At 41.4% G+C, this 16,884-nt stretch overlaps 3 protein-coding genes across 9 annotated transcripts; all 3 read left to right on the top strand.

Annotated features, from left to right (window-relative positions):
- Window positions 1–1,971: 1,971 nt before the first annotated feature.
- LOC144060933 (protein FAM237A-like) lies at window positions 1,972–4,746 on the top strand. Of its 2 annotated transcripts, XM_077580895.1 has the most exons (3): window positions 1,972–2,332; window positions 2,425–2,794; window positions 4,485–4,746. In XM_077580895.1, the coding sequence occupies exons 1-3, from the start codon at window positions 2,330–2,332 to the stop codon at window positions 4,583–4,585; spliced, it is 474 nt and encodes a 157-aa protein (XP_077437021.1). In that variant the 5' UTR covers window positions 1,972–2,329; the 3' UTR covers window positions 4,586–4,746. The 2 variants fall into 2 exon arrangements, with proteins under 2 accessions (XP_077437021.1, XP_077437022.1); XM_077580896.1 differs by having other exon boundaries at window positions 1,972–2,794.
- A 499-nt stretch (window positions 4,747–5,245) lies between these two features.
- casp10 (caspase 10, apoptosis-related cysteine peptidase) lies at window positions 5,246–10,188 on the top strand. 6 transcript variants are annotated; one of them, XM_077579443.1, is made up of 7 exons: window positions 5,260–5,521; window positions 5,622–5,691; window positions 5,897–5,945; window positions 6,347–8,121; window positions 8,410–8,524; window positions 8,738–9,221; window positions 9,414–10,188. In XM_077579443.1, exons 4-7 carry the CDS (start codon window positions 8,059–8,061, stop codon window positions 9,568–9,570), a joined length of 819 nt encoding a protein of 272 aa, XP_077435569.1. In that variant the 5' UTR covers window positions 5,260–5,521; window positions 5,622–5,691; window positions 5,897–5,945; window positions 6,347–8,058; the 3' UTR covers window positions 9,571–10,188. The 6 variants fall into 6 exon arrangements, with proteins under 6 accessions (XP_077435572.1, XP_077435568.1, XP_077435569.1 ...); XM_077579446.1 differs by lacking the exon at window positions 6,347–8,121 and having other exon boundaries at window positions 5,246–5,691; window positions 8,738–9,079; window positions 9,156–9,221; window positions 9,414–9,560; XM_077579447.1 differs by lacking the exon at window positions 6,347–8,121 and having other exon boundaries at window positions 5,362–5,521.
- Window positions 10,189–10,415: 227 nt separating this feature from the next.
- prkra (protein kinase, interferon-inducible double stranded RNA dependent activator) lies at window positions 10,416–14,814 on the top strand. The gene is made up of 8 exons (XM_077579448.1): window positions 10,416–10,666; window positions 12,070–12,248; window positions 12,331–12,412; window positions 12,558–12,636; window positions 12,812–12,929; window positions 13,018–13,112; window positions 13,198–13,360; window positions 13,523–14,814. Exons 1-8 carry the CDS (start codon window positions 10,620–10,622, stop codon window positions 13,678–13,680), a joined length of 921 nt encoding a protein of 306 aa, XP_077435574.1. The 5' UTR covers window positions 10,416–10,619; the 3' UTR covers window positions 13,681–14,814.
- The last annotated feature ends 2,070 nt before the right edge of the window (window positions 14,815–16,884 follow it).

Here is a 16,884-nt window from a genome sequence, read left to right as displayed (position 1 = left end):
CGTTTAAAAAAAATCTTTTGACTTATGCGTTAAAACATTAGCATTTAGCACTGTGATTGGTGTCCATTCTGCTGCTACCTTAGCCAACATCCACTAGCTTAATGCTAACATATAATGAAAAACGCCATAGATGGGTTGATGGAAATTAGTGCGTGTTTCAGTAATTATAAACCTTCAAGTAACTGCTTCTTTAACTCATATATGTCATGTTTAGTTTCTGTTATGTCATGTTTAGTTTCTGTTTTCCTTGTGTGTCTTCCTGGTCTTGTTAATTGTGATCCTGCCCTTCCTCGTGCCATCCAATCAGTGCCCTCAGCCACTTGTGTCTTGCCCAGGTGTGTCTTGTTGCGTCATTAGTGTTGGTGTATTTAGTCTGCTGTCTTCGCTCTGTCTGTGTGGATTCATTGTATGTTTTTCTCCACGTCATGCTGCCCGTTTTTGCATCGTCTTGTCCCCATGTCATGCGGTTTGTTTTTGCCTAGTTTTTCCCTCCCATGTTTTGGTTCACGTTTTGGTTCATGTTTTGTTTTATGTTTTGTTTTGTACTTTGAAAATCTTTTTGTCATAGAAATTAAATTCTTTTTCGAGTGAACCTCTGCCTCCTCGCCTCGTCTTCCCGCATTTGGGTCCCCAAGCTTCCCCCTTCTTGACAATATAGAACAGCAATACGTAGAAACAGACCACAGAATAATACTCACAGTCATATAATTATTCTCTGCTCTGTGGTTTTAGAATGTATTTACTACTTTCTATATTTATTTGTACGTGTATATATTTAAAAAAAAAAATAAAAAAAAACTTTTTTACCCTCTTGCTGTTTTCAACCAATCAGGTAGGGCTTTTCTGGATGACGATGACAGTTTGTTCTAAGTGCACATTTACTTGTACATTTTGTTTTTCAACTGAATACTTTGGAGCGATATTGTCTTTTTTTTTTCTTTTTGAAGTGTGATCACAATGATGAATGACTGTGTACGACTCCCAGCAGGAACATTTAAAGTCGGCCTCTCGCTGTGAAGATAATAAGGTCTGACGTCACGCATGCGCCTGACATTTCAGTAAAAGCACGGAAATGGAACTTGTGCAGCATCGTCTCCACTTTTAATCTTGACTCAACCCTTCTATTTGGCCGATGTAAAGAGCTACACATGCTGTCGTCATAAAACTCTCATTTAAATACTTATTTAATCCGAAAAGAATTCAAATGTGATTACAGGATTCTTAATTAGCAGGCTAATTTTAAATCAATGAGTCAGTTTAGGGGAGCTAGAATACCAAAACAATAATTTCTGTACAAAAATGTCATATTTTACTATTTAAAAATGACCATTTTGACTAATGAATTAGTATTATTTAGTAATATCATCACTGTCAGAAAGATAATAATTTAACAACAATGCTCATTATTCTGTTTGCAGTACAGTATGATTTTATTTTGATGTGTTTGTCGGCATAGTACTGTACAACGACAATACAGTGAGTAGAATGTGTCATGTGAAATTATCTTTTTCTTCAGTAATTTTCAGTATTTATATTATTACATTGTAATAAGCCTGCTGAAAAAAAGGTTATGAATCATTTTGGATATGGAACTTTTGTCAAAATGCGAAAATATCATTTGAAGAACGTATGTTAATTCAACAAATTAAAATACACATTAACTCGAAATTTTATCTGAATAATTTTGAGCTTGTGTTTATATAGCTGAGTGGCCATAATATGATATTTAGACCGATACTCAAATAAATGCATATTTAATTTTAAATTTTGTAGTCTGAGAGGTAATAATTTAGCAAGTTACTTAATTTTGTGGTTGCAGTTTGTAGTTGTGAATTAAGAAAAAAATAAAATAAATAAATCAACGTTATATTTGTATTGGTTGTCATTAGATGTCATTGAATGAAAAGAAAACTGACAACATAGTCTCAAATTCTATACAAATATTGTCATTAAAAGCGTTTTTTTTTTTTTTTACAGAAGATAGTCTGCTCAATTTTTCTAGAGTTGTAGACTGTGATTATTGTTACAGACTTGTTAAATAAATGTAATTATGCATGTCTTGTGTCCCCCCCCCCCCCTCACACTTGTTGACTATGTGAGCTTTCGTTGCAGCCCCCCCGAAGTGATTCAAGAGAGAGTTTAGTCCTTCCTTTTCTTCCTTAGTACTCTTCTGCATCCATCATTTATGACTACTGTACATAGTTGCTCCCTTCAATTTAATTCGATTGAGCCCCATGCAGGTAACAAGCAAGTTGAGTGGTAGTGCTTAAGGAAAGCTGTGACGTCATTAAGGACTAAACAGATTCTCCATCAACACTTCACACTTTTCATGGTAAGTGGTCGATTTGCGTTCGAGTCTATTTGCTGCTATTATGCTCTAAAAAGGCCAAATGGTGCCTTGCGGTGCTCAATGGCCCCCCGCAGATGGCCCCGCTGGCACTGAACAAGCCGGCAGCCACAATGTTGGTGCTGAGCTGCGTGTGCGCGTTGCCCCTGCACGGTCAGGTGGACCCGCGGCTGGTGGACCCCCTGACGGTGCCCCGCGCCAACCCGCAGTGTTGGGACTCGGCGTCCGCTCGGCTCCTGGAGATGCGCTCGCCCAGGGTGGCCGACACGGTAGCCGGCTTCTGGGACCTGATGGAGGTGCTGCGGGCGTCGGACAACGGCAAGCACACGGCCCTCTTCTGGGACCTGGCTCGGGTCTTTTGGGAAATCTACCTGGACTGCGTCCTGTCCAGGAGCCACGGCCTCGGACGAAGACACGTCACCAGCGTGCACTCCCTCACCACGGACAGTGAGTAGGCGACACAGAATAGCATAATAATAATAATAATAATATGGTACAATCGTTAGTAATATTTTTAACAAACAAAAATCCTCACGTCATTTTACTATAGATTTTTTTTTAAATTAAACAATAAAAACACATTGTTTTGTGCAACGTTTGTAGTCCATCTTTGAACCTATATCATTTACAAAGTTAATACTCAGTGTCTTTAGCATGTTGCTATATTAACTTAATTATGTCTGTTTGAATTACACTTGAACCACAATGTTAAATTGTTGAATGATTACCTCTCTGACAGAATAATTATTATTAAACATTAATAGTTACAATTTATGTTAATATCTCCTATAACACAACAGCTTACTGTCTTTAGCCAATTGTGTCATTTCCAGGGGGGAAAAAATAACTACACACAGCAAATAGCATAATAATAATAATAATAATATGGTACAATCGTTATAGATATATATATTTTTAAATTAAACCATAAAAACACATTGTTTTGTGCAACGTTTGTAGTCCATCTTTAAACCTATCCATCCATTTTCTTGGCCACTTGTCCTCACAAGGGTCGCGGGGGTTGCTGGAGCCTATCCCAGCTGGCTTCGGGCAGTAGGCTGGGTACACCCTGAACTGGTTGCCAGCCAGGGCACACAGAGACAAACAACAACACTCACAATCACACCTAGGGACAATTTGGAGTGTTCAATTAACCTGCCGTGCATGTTTTTGGAATGTGGAAGGAAACCGGAGTAACCGGTGAAAACCCACGCAAGCACGGGGAGAATATGCAAATTCCACCCACGAAGGCCGAAGCCCGGACTCGATCTCACGTCCTCAGCACTGGGAGGCGGACGTACTAACCAGTCAGCCACCGTGCTGCCCCTCTTTAAAGCTATATAATTTACAAAGTTAATACTCAGTGTCTTTGGCATGTTGCTATTTTAACTTAATTATGTCTGTTTGAATTAAACTTGAACCACAATGTTAAATTGTTGAATGATTACCTCTCTGACAGAATAATTATTATTAAACATTAATAGTTACAATTTATGTTAATATCTCCTATAACACAACAGCTTATTGTCTTCAGCCAATTGCGTCATTTCCAGGGGAAAAAAATAACTACACACAGCAAATATGGCCTACAAATGCACTATATATATATGATCTTGTGTGTACGTAATTTATAGTCAAAATATACAATTTACACACAGATTACAATATTGTACACATTTAAAAGTACTCTAGTTGTTGACTGGGTTGGACATGTATTAAGAGATATTAACAAAAATATCAGGTCTATCCAAGATGGTACAATGCTGCAGGTTATGCTCCAAGTTACTTCAGAAAGATGCAAAACTGCTAAAAGAATATGTTGGGAAATATAATGAAATACTCAAATCGTTATTTGAATTATTATTAGTGTTTTGACACTTTTTGTGTCCGTTCAAGCTAAACTGACTAAATGATTATTATTTTTAATTGAATGACTAAAACGACATTGCTTTAAAGCATTCATAACTGAACTTTTCACAATGTACTACCTTGCAATCACTTTTTTTTCTTTCTTTTTTCTAATTGACCAACACAAAGCAGCTAACACATACTGACTCATAGTCATGCTGTTTGTGCCACACTTTCCATTTCGTAACCAGTGTGCGTTTTTTTTGTATTTCTGTGTGTGCGTCTTCAGGGTCGTTCGAGTTCGACAGCTCAGGAGCAAACTGGAGGTTGTGGCTTAGCTTCCGGGTCAGCAAAGGTCATATCAAAACCACGAAGAGTAAACCGACTTGAAACGCACTCTAATAAAGTTTAATGACACTACTGGATTGCTCATTTACTGCCTTTACTTTGGCTCGACACTTGACAAATAGCAATGAGCTAGATCCTGTTTCTGCTGAAAGACACATCAGAGCAGAACTTAGTATTTATTGCTATCGAATAAAACAAACTATTTGAACAATTACAAGATCGTTACAGTTTGTACATTTAAACAACAATACTGAGCTCTCCTTGAAAAGAAGGGAAAAAATAAAAAATAAAATGTACACAAGTGCATGTTTTGTCATTTTTTTGTAATTTCGCGAAAGTGCGTGCAGGTGTGGTCGAAAAAAAAAAAAGTACAGTACATCAATTCTGAAATGACCCACATAGCTACAAACAAACTGTCAAAACGGGGGGCTTTAGGACCCAGATGCGGGAAGGCAGAGCAAGGAGGCAGGGGTGTAGTCCAAAAAAAGGGATTTAATTTCTATTAACAAAAAGGTTTCCAAAGTTCAAAAACATAAAACAATGCATGAACTTGAACAAAAGAGGGAACAAAAAACAGACAGCAACAAAACATGAACATGAACTTGAACTAGAACTAGAACTAGAACTAGAACTAGAACTAGAACTAGAACTAGAACTAGAACTAGAACTAGAACTAGAACTAGAACTAGAACTAGAACTTGGGCGGGAACAGAAAACAGGCAGCATGACATGAGGACAAACATACATACCACAATGCACCAACACAGACAGAGGAGAGACAGCAGACTAAATACACTAACACTAATGACGCAACAAGACACACCTGGACCAGACACAAGTGGCTGAGGGCACTGATTGGACAACACAAGGAAGGGCAGGGTCACAATCAACAAGACAAGGAAAACACACAAGGAAAGCAGAAACTGAACATGACAGAACCAAAACCAAAACATGACAGAACCAAAACATGACACAAACGTAAGTAGGCTACTGTACTTCCTTATTTTTTCCTGTGGGCGGTGCCTAGAGGAGGGAGGCGCCATTCATTCCGAAGAACATATAAATTCTTCCCATGCAGTTATTTTCCATTATCTGGACGACGAAAGTGTTGTGTCTGAGCTGCTGAGATTGAAGTCATGTCAAAACAGGTTAGTAGTCGTTAATTAAAGTTAATTCCTAACGTTTGTTCGGATACTGTGTAGACCTAAGACGCTTTGAGGGAGAAAAAAATGGCCTTAGAGACCTAAACTTGACTTTTAAAATTATTTTTATATTCAATATTTTGAGTTTTAAATTGATCAATCATCTTTGTTATTTTGCGCTTGCTGGAATGACACAAATATTTTTGAGCAGGTCAACACGTTCTCCGAGCCTCAGAATCCTTGCTCGAGTGAGCTGTCAGGTAATTTAAGTCAACCTTAAACATTTCTTGACAATATATGTGACCTCACTAGTCTAAACGTGACATTACATTTTTAAAATATAAGTTATGAAGCAAAATCCAGCCGTTTTTAACCATCTCTGGGGGGGCGGCCATTTTACCACTTGCTGTCGACTGAAGATGACAGCTTAAGAAAACAGGTGAGCTGCGATTGGTCGTTGCATGAGCCGTGAGAAAATGTGATGTCATCTTTAGTCGACAGCAAGTGGCAAAATGGCCGCCTTCTGTTATTGATAAAAACTGCTGGATTTTGCTGCTTAACGCAATATTGACAGACTAGTGGGGCTGCATAGAACATATTTTTCCCCCAAAAAAGTTTTGGGGGGGTTGACTTCCCCTCTTATTAATTAATACATTTCAAGCCTCTCCCCAGCCACTTCAGCCAGCTCATCCGACGGGACCCCAAGGCGTTCCCAGGACAGCCGAGAGACATAGTCTCTCCAGCGTGTCCTGGGTCGTCCCCGGGGCCTCCTGCCGGTAGGACATGCCCGGAACACCTCCCCAGGGAGGCGTCCAGGAGGCATCCGAACCAGATGCCCGAGCCACCTCAACTGCTTCCTCTCAACGTGGAGGAGCAGCGACTCGACGCTGAGTCCCTCTCGGATGACCGAGCTTCTCACCCTATCTCTAAGGGAGAGCCCGGCTACCCTGCGGAGGAAACTCATTTCGGCCGCTTGTATCCGGGATCTTGTTCTTTCGGTCACGACCCACAGCTCGTGACCATAGGTGAGGGCAGGAACGTAGATCGACCGGTAAATCGAGAGCCTTGCCTTTCGGCTCAGCTCCTTCTTCACCACAACGGACCGATACAGCGTCCGCATCACTGCAGACGCTGCACCGATCCGCCTGTCGATCTCCCGCTCTAACCTACCCTCACTCGTGAACAAGACCCCAAGATACTTGAACTCCTCCACTTGGGGCAGGACCTCCTCCCCGACCCGGAGAGGGCACTCCACCCTTTTCCGACTGAGGACCATGGTCTCGGATTTGGAGGTGCTGATCCTCATCCCAACCGCTTCACACTCGGCTGCGAACCGCTCCAGCGAGAGCTGGAGGTCACGGCTTGAAGAAGCCAACAGCACCACATCATCTGCAAAAAGCAGAGATGCAATGCTGAGGCCACCAAACCGGACCCCCTCAACGCCTCGGCTACGCCTAGAAATTCTGTCCATAAAAGTTATGAACAGAATCGGTGACAAAGGGCAACCTTGGCGGAGTCCAACCCTCACCGGAAACAAATTCGACTTACTGCCGGCAATGCGGACCAGACTCTGACATCGGTCGTACAGGGACCGAATAGCCAGTATCAGGGGGCTCGGTAACCCATACTCCCGAAGCACCCCCCACAGAACTCCCCGAGGTACACGGTCAAACGCCTTCTCCAAGTCCACAAAGCACATGTGGACTGGTTGGGCGAATTCCCACGCACCCTCGAGGACCCTGCTGAGGGTGTAGAGCTGGTCCACTGTTCCACGGCCGGGACGAAAACCACACTGCTCCTCCTGGATCCGAGATTCGACCTCCCGACGGACCCTCCTCTCCAGCACCCCTGAATAGACCTTACCTGGGAGGCTGAGGAGTGTGATCCCTCTAAAGTTGGAACACACCCTCCGGTCCCCCTTCTTAAAAAGGGGAACCACCACCCCGGTCTGCCAATCCAGAGGCACCGTCCCCGATGTCCACGCGATGCTGCAGAGACGTGTCAACCACCACAGCCCCACAACATCCAGAGCCTTTAGGAACTCCGGGCGGATCTCATCCACCCCCGAGGCCCTGCCACCGAGAAGCTTTCCAACCACCTCGGCGACTTCGACCCCAGAGATAGGGGAGCCCACCCCCGAGTCCCCAGACCCTGCTTCCTCAAAGGAAGGCGTGTTGGTGGAATTGAGGAGGTCTTCGAAGTACTCTCCCCACCGGTTCACGACGTCCCGAGTCGAGGTCAACAGCACCCCGTCTCCACTATACACAGTGTTAACGGTGCACTGCTTTCCTCTCCTGAGACGCCGGATGGTGGACCAGAATTTCCTCGAAGCCGTCCGGAAGTCGTTTTCCATGGCCTCACCGAACTCCTCCCATGTCCGAGTTTTTGCCTCGGCGACCGTCAAAGCCGCATTCCGCTTGGCCAGAAAAAAAAGAAGTAAGCAATCGCAATATTGAGGAGAAAAAAAAAATGGTATTACTGTAGATTGTTTTTGCAATTCTTACAACCCTTCTTTAGAGGCAGGATTTGGTGGTTCCACTGTATTAAAAAAAAAATAATTTAATCTTATGCAGCGTCCATCTTCTAATCTTCCCCACAGTGACAAGAGCTCCTGAGCAAGCCTATTTTGCCACAGAATCGTCAACAAACACAAGTGGCGAAGTGTGTGGTCATGCACAAAGCATAAATGTTGTCACATCATCATTTCATTTTGTCTCTCTGTAGGTTGGGGAAATCTACACCATGAATTCAGAAAAGCGTGGAATCTGCCTAATAGTTAACAACTTTCACTTCGAGGAACCGTCCCTTGAACAACGGTGCGGGACCATGGTTGATGCAGGTAGGATGCCTAAGCACCGTTTAATGTCTTGAAATACTTTTTCTGTTCTGTTTCGTAATTCACGAGTTCTCATTTGTTGGGGACCTGCTGATATTAAACGGACAATTTCATTGGCTGAACAATGGCACATATGTAATAGTTCTGGATTTAAAAATATGTCTGCACTAAATATTTTTTTTGTCGGAAATCTTATTGCTGGCTCTGTGTCTTCAGATTGTCTGGAAAAGGTGTTTGAATGGCTCGGCTTCGAGGTTCGAATCCGTCAGGACTGCAACAGGAAACAGATCCTCTCATTAATACAAGAGCTCAGCAGCAACGACCACAGTCAGATGGACTGCCTGGTGTGCTGCGTGCTCAGCCACGGGAAAGAGGATTGCGTGTGCGGCGTAGACGGCCGCACCGTCAAAATCACGGAGCTCATGAAACCGTTTAACGGCCAGGGGTGCAACTCTTTAGTGGGGAAACCCAAATTGTTTTTCATCCAGGCATGCCAGGGCTCTGAAAGACAAAAGCCCGTTTTCTTGGTGACTGACAGCCATACAGACGAAGCTGCAGGTGTGAAAATATCCATCCCGTGTGACGCAGACTTTCTTCTGGCTGTGTCGTCCATCCCATCGTACGTTTCTTACAGAAACCCGACGCATGGCGCTAGGTTTATTCAATCTTTGTGCCAAAACCTGATCAAAATGGTACCCAGGTATGTGAGGCCATGAAAACAATGCTTTTTACACTCACCGCACTATATGTTCTTAATGAGATGCACCTTTCGATGTATAATGTGTAGCAAAAGCCACTTTGACTATGCCGTTAAAGATGCACTCTGAAAAACGGTTGTTGGTAGCCATTCATAAATTCATCATCTAAATTATGCATTTGTTTTGGAATCAAGGAATTGTCACGTGGTGGATATCCTGACCAAAGTGAACGGCGATGTGAGTCAGATGGGCGGCTGGTGGGGCTCCAAGCAGATGCCTCGATATGACTCCTGTCTCAGGAAGAACGTTGTCTTTCCCGTTCCTAAAGAGTCTCCTCCTAAACTTCGTTGACCAACCTTCATTTGAGGGACATTTTAATTCTGTAAATCAGTGCTGTTTACATTTTTTTACAACAATTACCTAAATACTATCATTAAAGGTTTTATAGTAAAAAGCCACTATCAAATTTCAGGGATGGTTGATAAAAAATAACATATACCACTTGTCCGTTATACATAAAGTTTCTATTAAACCAAAAGTACAGTAAATAACATTAAAGAAATACCTTTTGTTTGTTTCTGAGAAAAGGCACGTCAGTCTGCAATACAGAATTTAAGATTAAAAAAAAAATGCACACACAAAAATACAGGTTTAACAGTTGAACATGATACTATGAGGCTTCAGCTTTATTTACAAAGCACTTTAAAACAACCATCGATGCATACTAGAGCTGTGCATGGAATACAAATCAAGTCATGCAGTAAAGACAAGACAAAACAAAATAAAATAAATATATATAAGCATACAAAGAAAAAATACTGTTAATACTACAAAATAAGTACATAGAAGCAAAAGTAGGAAAAAGGTGCATTCTGCATGAAAAAGACCTTGCTAATACAATATGTACTTTGCCTTTTTATGTATATTTCGTGTATGAAACAATGGAAGTTAATAAACAAGGCAAACGACTGTATTTTGTGTGCAGTGCTTTTTAATCAAGTTATCAAAACTATTTTTCTACTTGATTACGTTTCAGTGTGTACTTTTATTTTTTACGTACGCGTGAATATTAATCAGTACTTGTAGTACTTTCACCAAAAGTATTTGAGTACGTAAATGCCGTTCACTACTTACTTAACCAACCAACAGGGGGCGCTAACCATTTGCATCGCGATATACCCACAGTGACGTCACGTACCTTGGCCCCACTAACCCGGATGTTGTTACCACATTGCAGCGGCTATCAGCCAGTGCAAAACAATGAAGGCTTTTTAACATCCCGATTCCGGGTTTCTTTTTAATTTAATTAATCTTTTTACATGTCCAGCTATGTGTTAATAGATATTGATTGTTATTCACCAAATATTCAACTAATAAGTTAAGACGACAAAAGCGCAAGCATGTCGCAGGAAATATACCAGGCTGCCATCACGTCCAGTGACTCGAGGTTCGTATCGTCCCCCCAACACACACACGATACAAATTTATATTGTCAATATATTGATATGTTGAGACACGACGTTGTTGATGATATGGGGAAAATTTTACGTCAAATGATGATTTTTTTATTTTATTTTTACCGGTAACGTTCTTACCAAGTTCTTAAGGGCCATTTAACGAATATCTTCAGGGTTACTTGTTGTATGTCATGTTGTAGCAATATCGTGAAAAGTTGTTATCAACCAAATGGGCCGCTGGTTGGCTAAAGTGAAAGCTAAAATGGCTGACATAGCTTGAGAATCGGAAGAGTCATCAGATATGAGGGTCTCTTCACATTACGACGGCATTTTGGGTTTACGAACGCTCGCGTTCCACGATGACGTACTAACACACGCAGCCCCCAAATTCCATTGTTTTACATTTATGGCCTATAAGTGGTTACTGTATAAATATTGTAATTACAATTTTAATAGTAGTGTTTGTTACACTGTTAACAATGTAGCGTCACGTGCTGATTTACGTACAAAATGGGATGTGTCGTAAACGAAGGACCTCTATTGCGATGACAAAAGAGCTTTAATTAGCATTACAGTGGGATATTAGCATCAAAAAAATTAATTAAGAGTAATTTGTAGATGTGATAGCTCAAATTTGGCTTATGCATTTGTTGACATTTAACATTCTCAATTTATATTTTTACTGTTTTTGAATTTACTTATAGGTATATAGATGTGATATAACTATGTGTAGTTAAATGAATAACACTGTGATAATGATTTTGTGAAATACATTTAAACTTCTCACTCCCTGCCAGCTCTTGAGATAAGAATGTGTATGTTTTAAAAGTTGTCAAGGTCTCATGTCATTAGTCATTTGGTCGTAAAAACTGAAGGTCCAAGGTCAAAGCCTGTCTACATCATTTCTCCGAAGCTGGTGGGGAGCTGAGATGATCATATCAGTATCTTGTGCCTGCTTATTAAAAACACTAACTCTTTGTCAAATTTAAGAGGCGGAGAGAATCTTTTGTACTAGTATAAAGCGACTGGGTGTTTCCATATTCTACACACTGGGAGCTTAATATGACTTTTCGAATTTAAGCTTTTTTCCTGTGTCTTAAGAGCTCTTAATAAATCCTTGCAAAGAAAACTTCTTCATGAGATCTCAATTCTGATTTATTTGAACACGCAAAAGATTACACTTAATAAAGTAATCAAATAATGCCTTCACATTACATTACGAGAAGACCGTTAAAATGTGAATTGAACATGGAAGTGGAACGTTACCATCAAAATAACATTTGGATTCAATGTTCCCATTTAAAAAGTATTAACCAACAAAAGGCGGCATAAGGAAATTAAAATCCCAGGTGCCAGTGATGACATTTCATCTCTTCTGTGTGACCTCACACAGCCTAAGTAAAGATGCAGTCCCAAGGGCCAACGCCGCCGGCAAGACCCCAATCCAGATGCTGCATGAGTACGGCGCCAAACACGGCAAAATCCCCGCCTACGTGCTGGAGAAAGCTGAAGGCGAGACCCACCAGCCGAGCTTCCTATTCAGCGTGACCATCGGAGATGTCTGCTGCAAAGGTAGCCATTTGTGTGTGCGTAGTTTATTTAAAACGCACCCTTTATATTTGACAGTGATGTCATTTTGTGTTGTGTCTTCCAGGTGAAGGTCCCAGTAAAAAGGCAGCGAAGCACGTCGCTGCTGAGGATGCGCTACGCATCTTGCAGGTGGACACTGCTGCAGTGTGAGTACTGATTTATTATACTTTGAAACTCGATTTGTAGTCTAGAACTATTTGAAAATGATAAGATAAAAAAGTGGGTGCCTGTCAAATAGTAAAAGTATAGCGGCGAGTCACAAAGGTGTTCACGTTGATGTCCTTCCTGCAGGAGCTTCCCCGTGAAGTCCGAGAGTAACGGTGTCGCGGCAGAATCAAACAGCCACCCCAACTCAGTGGGCACACTGCAGGTAACTTACTCTGTTCTTTATCTTCACTTCACTCTTTCAAAGCACAGGTGTCTTCATAAAGTTTCAAAATAGCAGCGGGAACTATTGGTGCTAACTGTTAGCACATGACTGGTGTTGTATTGTTTGTTAGCATCAAGCTAAGCTGACTTTCCCTCCAATGTTTCTTTCCCGGTAGGAGCTGTCCTTGCAGAGAGGCTGGCGCCTTCCCGAGTACACGATGCTGATGGAGACCGGCCCGCCACACAGGCGAGAATTCACCGTCACCTGCACGATGGAGTCCCTGTCAGAAACGGGTAGGAGCGCGTCGATTAAAGTGAAATCATGCCAGGTGACCGCACGTCTTCATCGTAGTTCATCATTGCTCGTCTTTTGATCGAGCAGCTTCCGCAAGTTCCAAAAAAGCGGCAAAGAAGGCCGCTGCCGAGAAGATGGTGGCCAAGCTTCAGAGTCTGTCAGGCTCCACTGAAATCACATGGGTGCGTCACGTCACATGCCTAACTTAACGCCAAATGTGGCTACTCATGAGTTTTTTTTATTATTTTCCCCTTGACTGTCTCACAGACGCCTAAACACAGGGTGCAATTCGAGAATCTCAAGAACTCGTCGGCTGAGAAGATCTCCTTCCTGAGGAGGAACCCGCTGAGCATCCCCAACACGGACTACATTCAGCTGATGGCCGAGCTGTCCAAGGAGCAAAGCTTTGACGTCGCCTATTTGGACATCGGTATGATAAAGCCTTCCCATACAACCGACATGTTTTGCATATGATTTTTTTTTTCACCATTTGAAATCATTTCACTGAAGTAGAAACGCGAAAGGTACAAACCTGCTAGTTTCCATGGCAACCGCGCCGCCTGTTCTGAGGACCTGTGGCTGTGCTTTGCAGACGAGTTGACGGCTAACGGGCAGTATCAGTGCCTGGTGGAGCTGTCCACCTCCCCCGTCACCGTGTGCCACGGCACGGGCATCTCCCGCGGCAACGCGCACAACGCCGCCGCGCACAGCGCCCTCCAGTACATCAAGATCATGGCCGCCACCAAGTAAAACCCACAAACTGCACTGGAAGGTACATTTGAACATAGACAAACGGAAAACAACTGTGGATGGACATTATCTGTTTGAATTTATTTTATGTACGCATTTGTGGCCGAAAACAAACTAAATGAATTCAGTGGAACCTAGATTTATTGGACTAGGAGTTTGGGTGGTGTAAATTAAAGTACCTTTTATCATGGCCCAAAAACTTACAATGCAGTACAAAATTATTGTAAATAAATAGGAAATCTTGAAATAGTTTTGAAAGTGTATCCAAATGTACCTTGCTGGTGTTTTTTTTTCTCGCCCATAACTGCAGCCTGTGCTGGTAAATAATTAATCCAGACGCTCGTCGCGAGTACATGTTTTAAATGAGTGGTGCAACGCGGCTCATATTTGAAGTGATCCGTATGCATCAAGCGCCACGGAACGCGCTGCCCTTCAAAATAAAAGCCTTCCAAGTAAGACATTGACGTCAAAGCAATTGCCTTGTTACTTGTATTTTGAAATTGACCCACACAACGGGTGGAAGGCGGCCAGCTTGACTCGTCCACAACGCCGCCTCGAAATTATATTTATTTACCAATTAAAGACGCTAAGAAAGTTAATCAGTTAATTAGTTTGTCATTGTATTTATTATACGGCACAAGTCTCTGGCGTTAGAAAACTGAAAAAAATGAGTGCAAAAAAAGTTAGTGTAACGCCCTGGATTGCATAACATAATTTAGTATGTTGGAGAGACGCGTACACATATGACTCAAATATGAAATGACACTCCTTTTGAGCTCCATGTCAACGGCGATGCTAAGCTAACAGTTAGCTTACCCCTACCAACATGGCTGCCACGTATATATCTATACATTGCCTTTGATGGGAAAGTTCACCCCTGCCAATATTGGCACGTTAGCCTACTCTAGTCTGTACTGTGCATCTGTGATATGTAACACGGGTACAACTCAAAAATGTGTGTTTAAATCAAGGTTCCACTGCAATTGTCAAAGATTGAAATACGTTTCGATAACTTGTGTATGTTGAACTTTACAAAATCAATACTCAACGCGTACCCATATCCACTTGCAACCATGTGTATCAAGTCAGAAAATAAAACTTACTCAAAACAAGCACTTTTCCTCAAGTCAACAATATGAGATTGTTTTTGTTATGTTTTCAACACGTTTACACAAAGAGATCCAATTGGGTGAATAAACCACACACTGAAGATCCGGTTTTATTAGTCCAAGCACGATGTAGCAGCAGCGTACAGTGTTGAATGGAAAGATATGTACTTTAGTTTCAATTGCACTTTTTCAAGAAGGTACCATCAGGAAACCGAGCGGACGCGGTCCGACCCACGACGACAACAGAACCTTTCTGTAAGGCATCTGCAACAATCATTGGCAGGCTACACATGCAGGTGGAAGAATAGATGGGGGGGCTGTTTTTCTCTTTTATTTTTTTTTGTAGGAGCGTCCGTCCGTTGTATCTTCCGCGCACACCCCCGCAGGGAGTCAACACTCACTTTTGTTTTAGTATGAATAAGCATTTTTTTTTTCTCCTTGCCATTTGTTGCCAAAGTTAGCCGGGATAGGCTCCAAGCTGACCCGTGACCCGAAAAAGGACGAACGCTACAGAGAATGGATAAATGGATGGACCCGTTTCCAGGTGTCCAGATGTGCTGTATTTACAGTTACTTCAGGTGGCATGTTGTAATGGTAGCATAGCGAAGAACTTTTGTTTACAGCGCGTGTGTTTGCAAATCTACTGTCAGACATGTTTGGCAAGGACACAGATTGTCCTTTGGCTTTATAATCACAGCAGGTGCAAATGGGTGTGAATGGTGGAACTTATTACCAGCAGTGTGTGTCATTCTTAAATGCGGTAAGGCACGGCAAGTGAAACTGAATACTAGTTGTGAGGAGATATGATAAGCAAAAGTGTCGTTTTATCTGTCAGCAATAGTGTTTTAAAAAAATGTCCAATAATAGAGCAGTTGTAGCTGTATCCGTTTTAGTATTCAGCTTGGAAATGAAAGTTGATGAGCGGTATTTTCCTTGAATGAACAGCAGATGGCGCTGCTGTCTCAGAGTTGACTAAGTAGCTGCCTGAACATGATGTACTGTACACGTATTGACCTTTTTAAAGTGTTTTGTTTTAATGAATGAATTCGATTGTGATCCAGAGCCCCTTTCAGCAAACTGTATGTTTCAGTATGTTTGTAAGTGTGTTGAGAAGTGGTTAGTCATACAAAAAAAAAAGAATTTGGGGCTAAGGTCAAATAAATGAAGCCGCTTGTGTTTTTCCGTTAGAAAAACTTGTATACCGTTTTGGTGTTCGGCTTAGCTCCATGGACGGTCCCGCTTCAGTTTGGGTTTAAAACAGGGGTGGGCACATTTTTCAACATTAAAAAATAAATAAATAAATCCAGAATTGGGAGAGGGTTAACTGGTTTTCAAGGGCCAAACTTGTTTTTTTAAAATGGACAGATGGGCCAGATCATTAAAATGTATGTAAAGTATTTTATTTTAGTAATAAAATATTTCATCCTCATTTCCCAACAGTATTATTTATAAGTAATTAAGTTATAATCTAACCAACTATTCAATACAATCAAATATTTACAATTACCCACTTATTTAGTGACTAAAAACATATTTAAAATGACTAAATGCATTTGGTTTTACAGGATGAAAATGGCAATCATCAATCACCAATAATAATTTAAAAAAATAAAAATGACAATATATTTTAATTATTTTTTGCGGAAAATAATGGCAATATTATCTACAATCAATAAATTAATCAATTATTCAATGTCTAAAAAAAAAAGACTGAATACATTTTAGTTAACTGAGTTTGAAAAAAAATGCTAAATTAATATCTCTAATCTGTCAATAAATTAACCAAACTTAAAACATTTTTACTTAAAAAAGAAAAGAAAAAGTAAACTGCAGCTAACACCATAGGAGTCTTCATAATGCTTAAATGCTCAGCAGGCCACAATTTGCCCACCCCTGGTTTTAGAGGGTCTCCCTGCAATATAGTAAAGTAAGCTTATTACTATATATGGACGGAGCGGCTTCCATGCAGATGCTTAAAATGACACAGCAGGGCAGAGAGTGTGCGTGTGCGTGTGGCTACAAGCTGGAAATAACGAGACATTGAACTGTTGACCAATTATCTGTTATGGCATGTGTGCGCTCAGCTGCGTGCTTT

Source organism: Vanacampus margaritifer, chromosome 11 (assembly GCF_051991255.1).
Source record: "Vanacampus margaritifer isolate UIUO_Vmar chromosome 11, RoL_Vmar_1.0, whole genome shotgun sequence".
Lineage (NCBI taxonomy): Eukaryota > Metazoa > Chordata > Actinopteri > Syngnathiformes > Syngnathidae > Vanacampus > Vanacampus margaritifer.
Note: the sequence above shows the minus strand (reverse complement) of the source record. Positions and strands in the feature narration are given on the sequence as shown.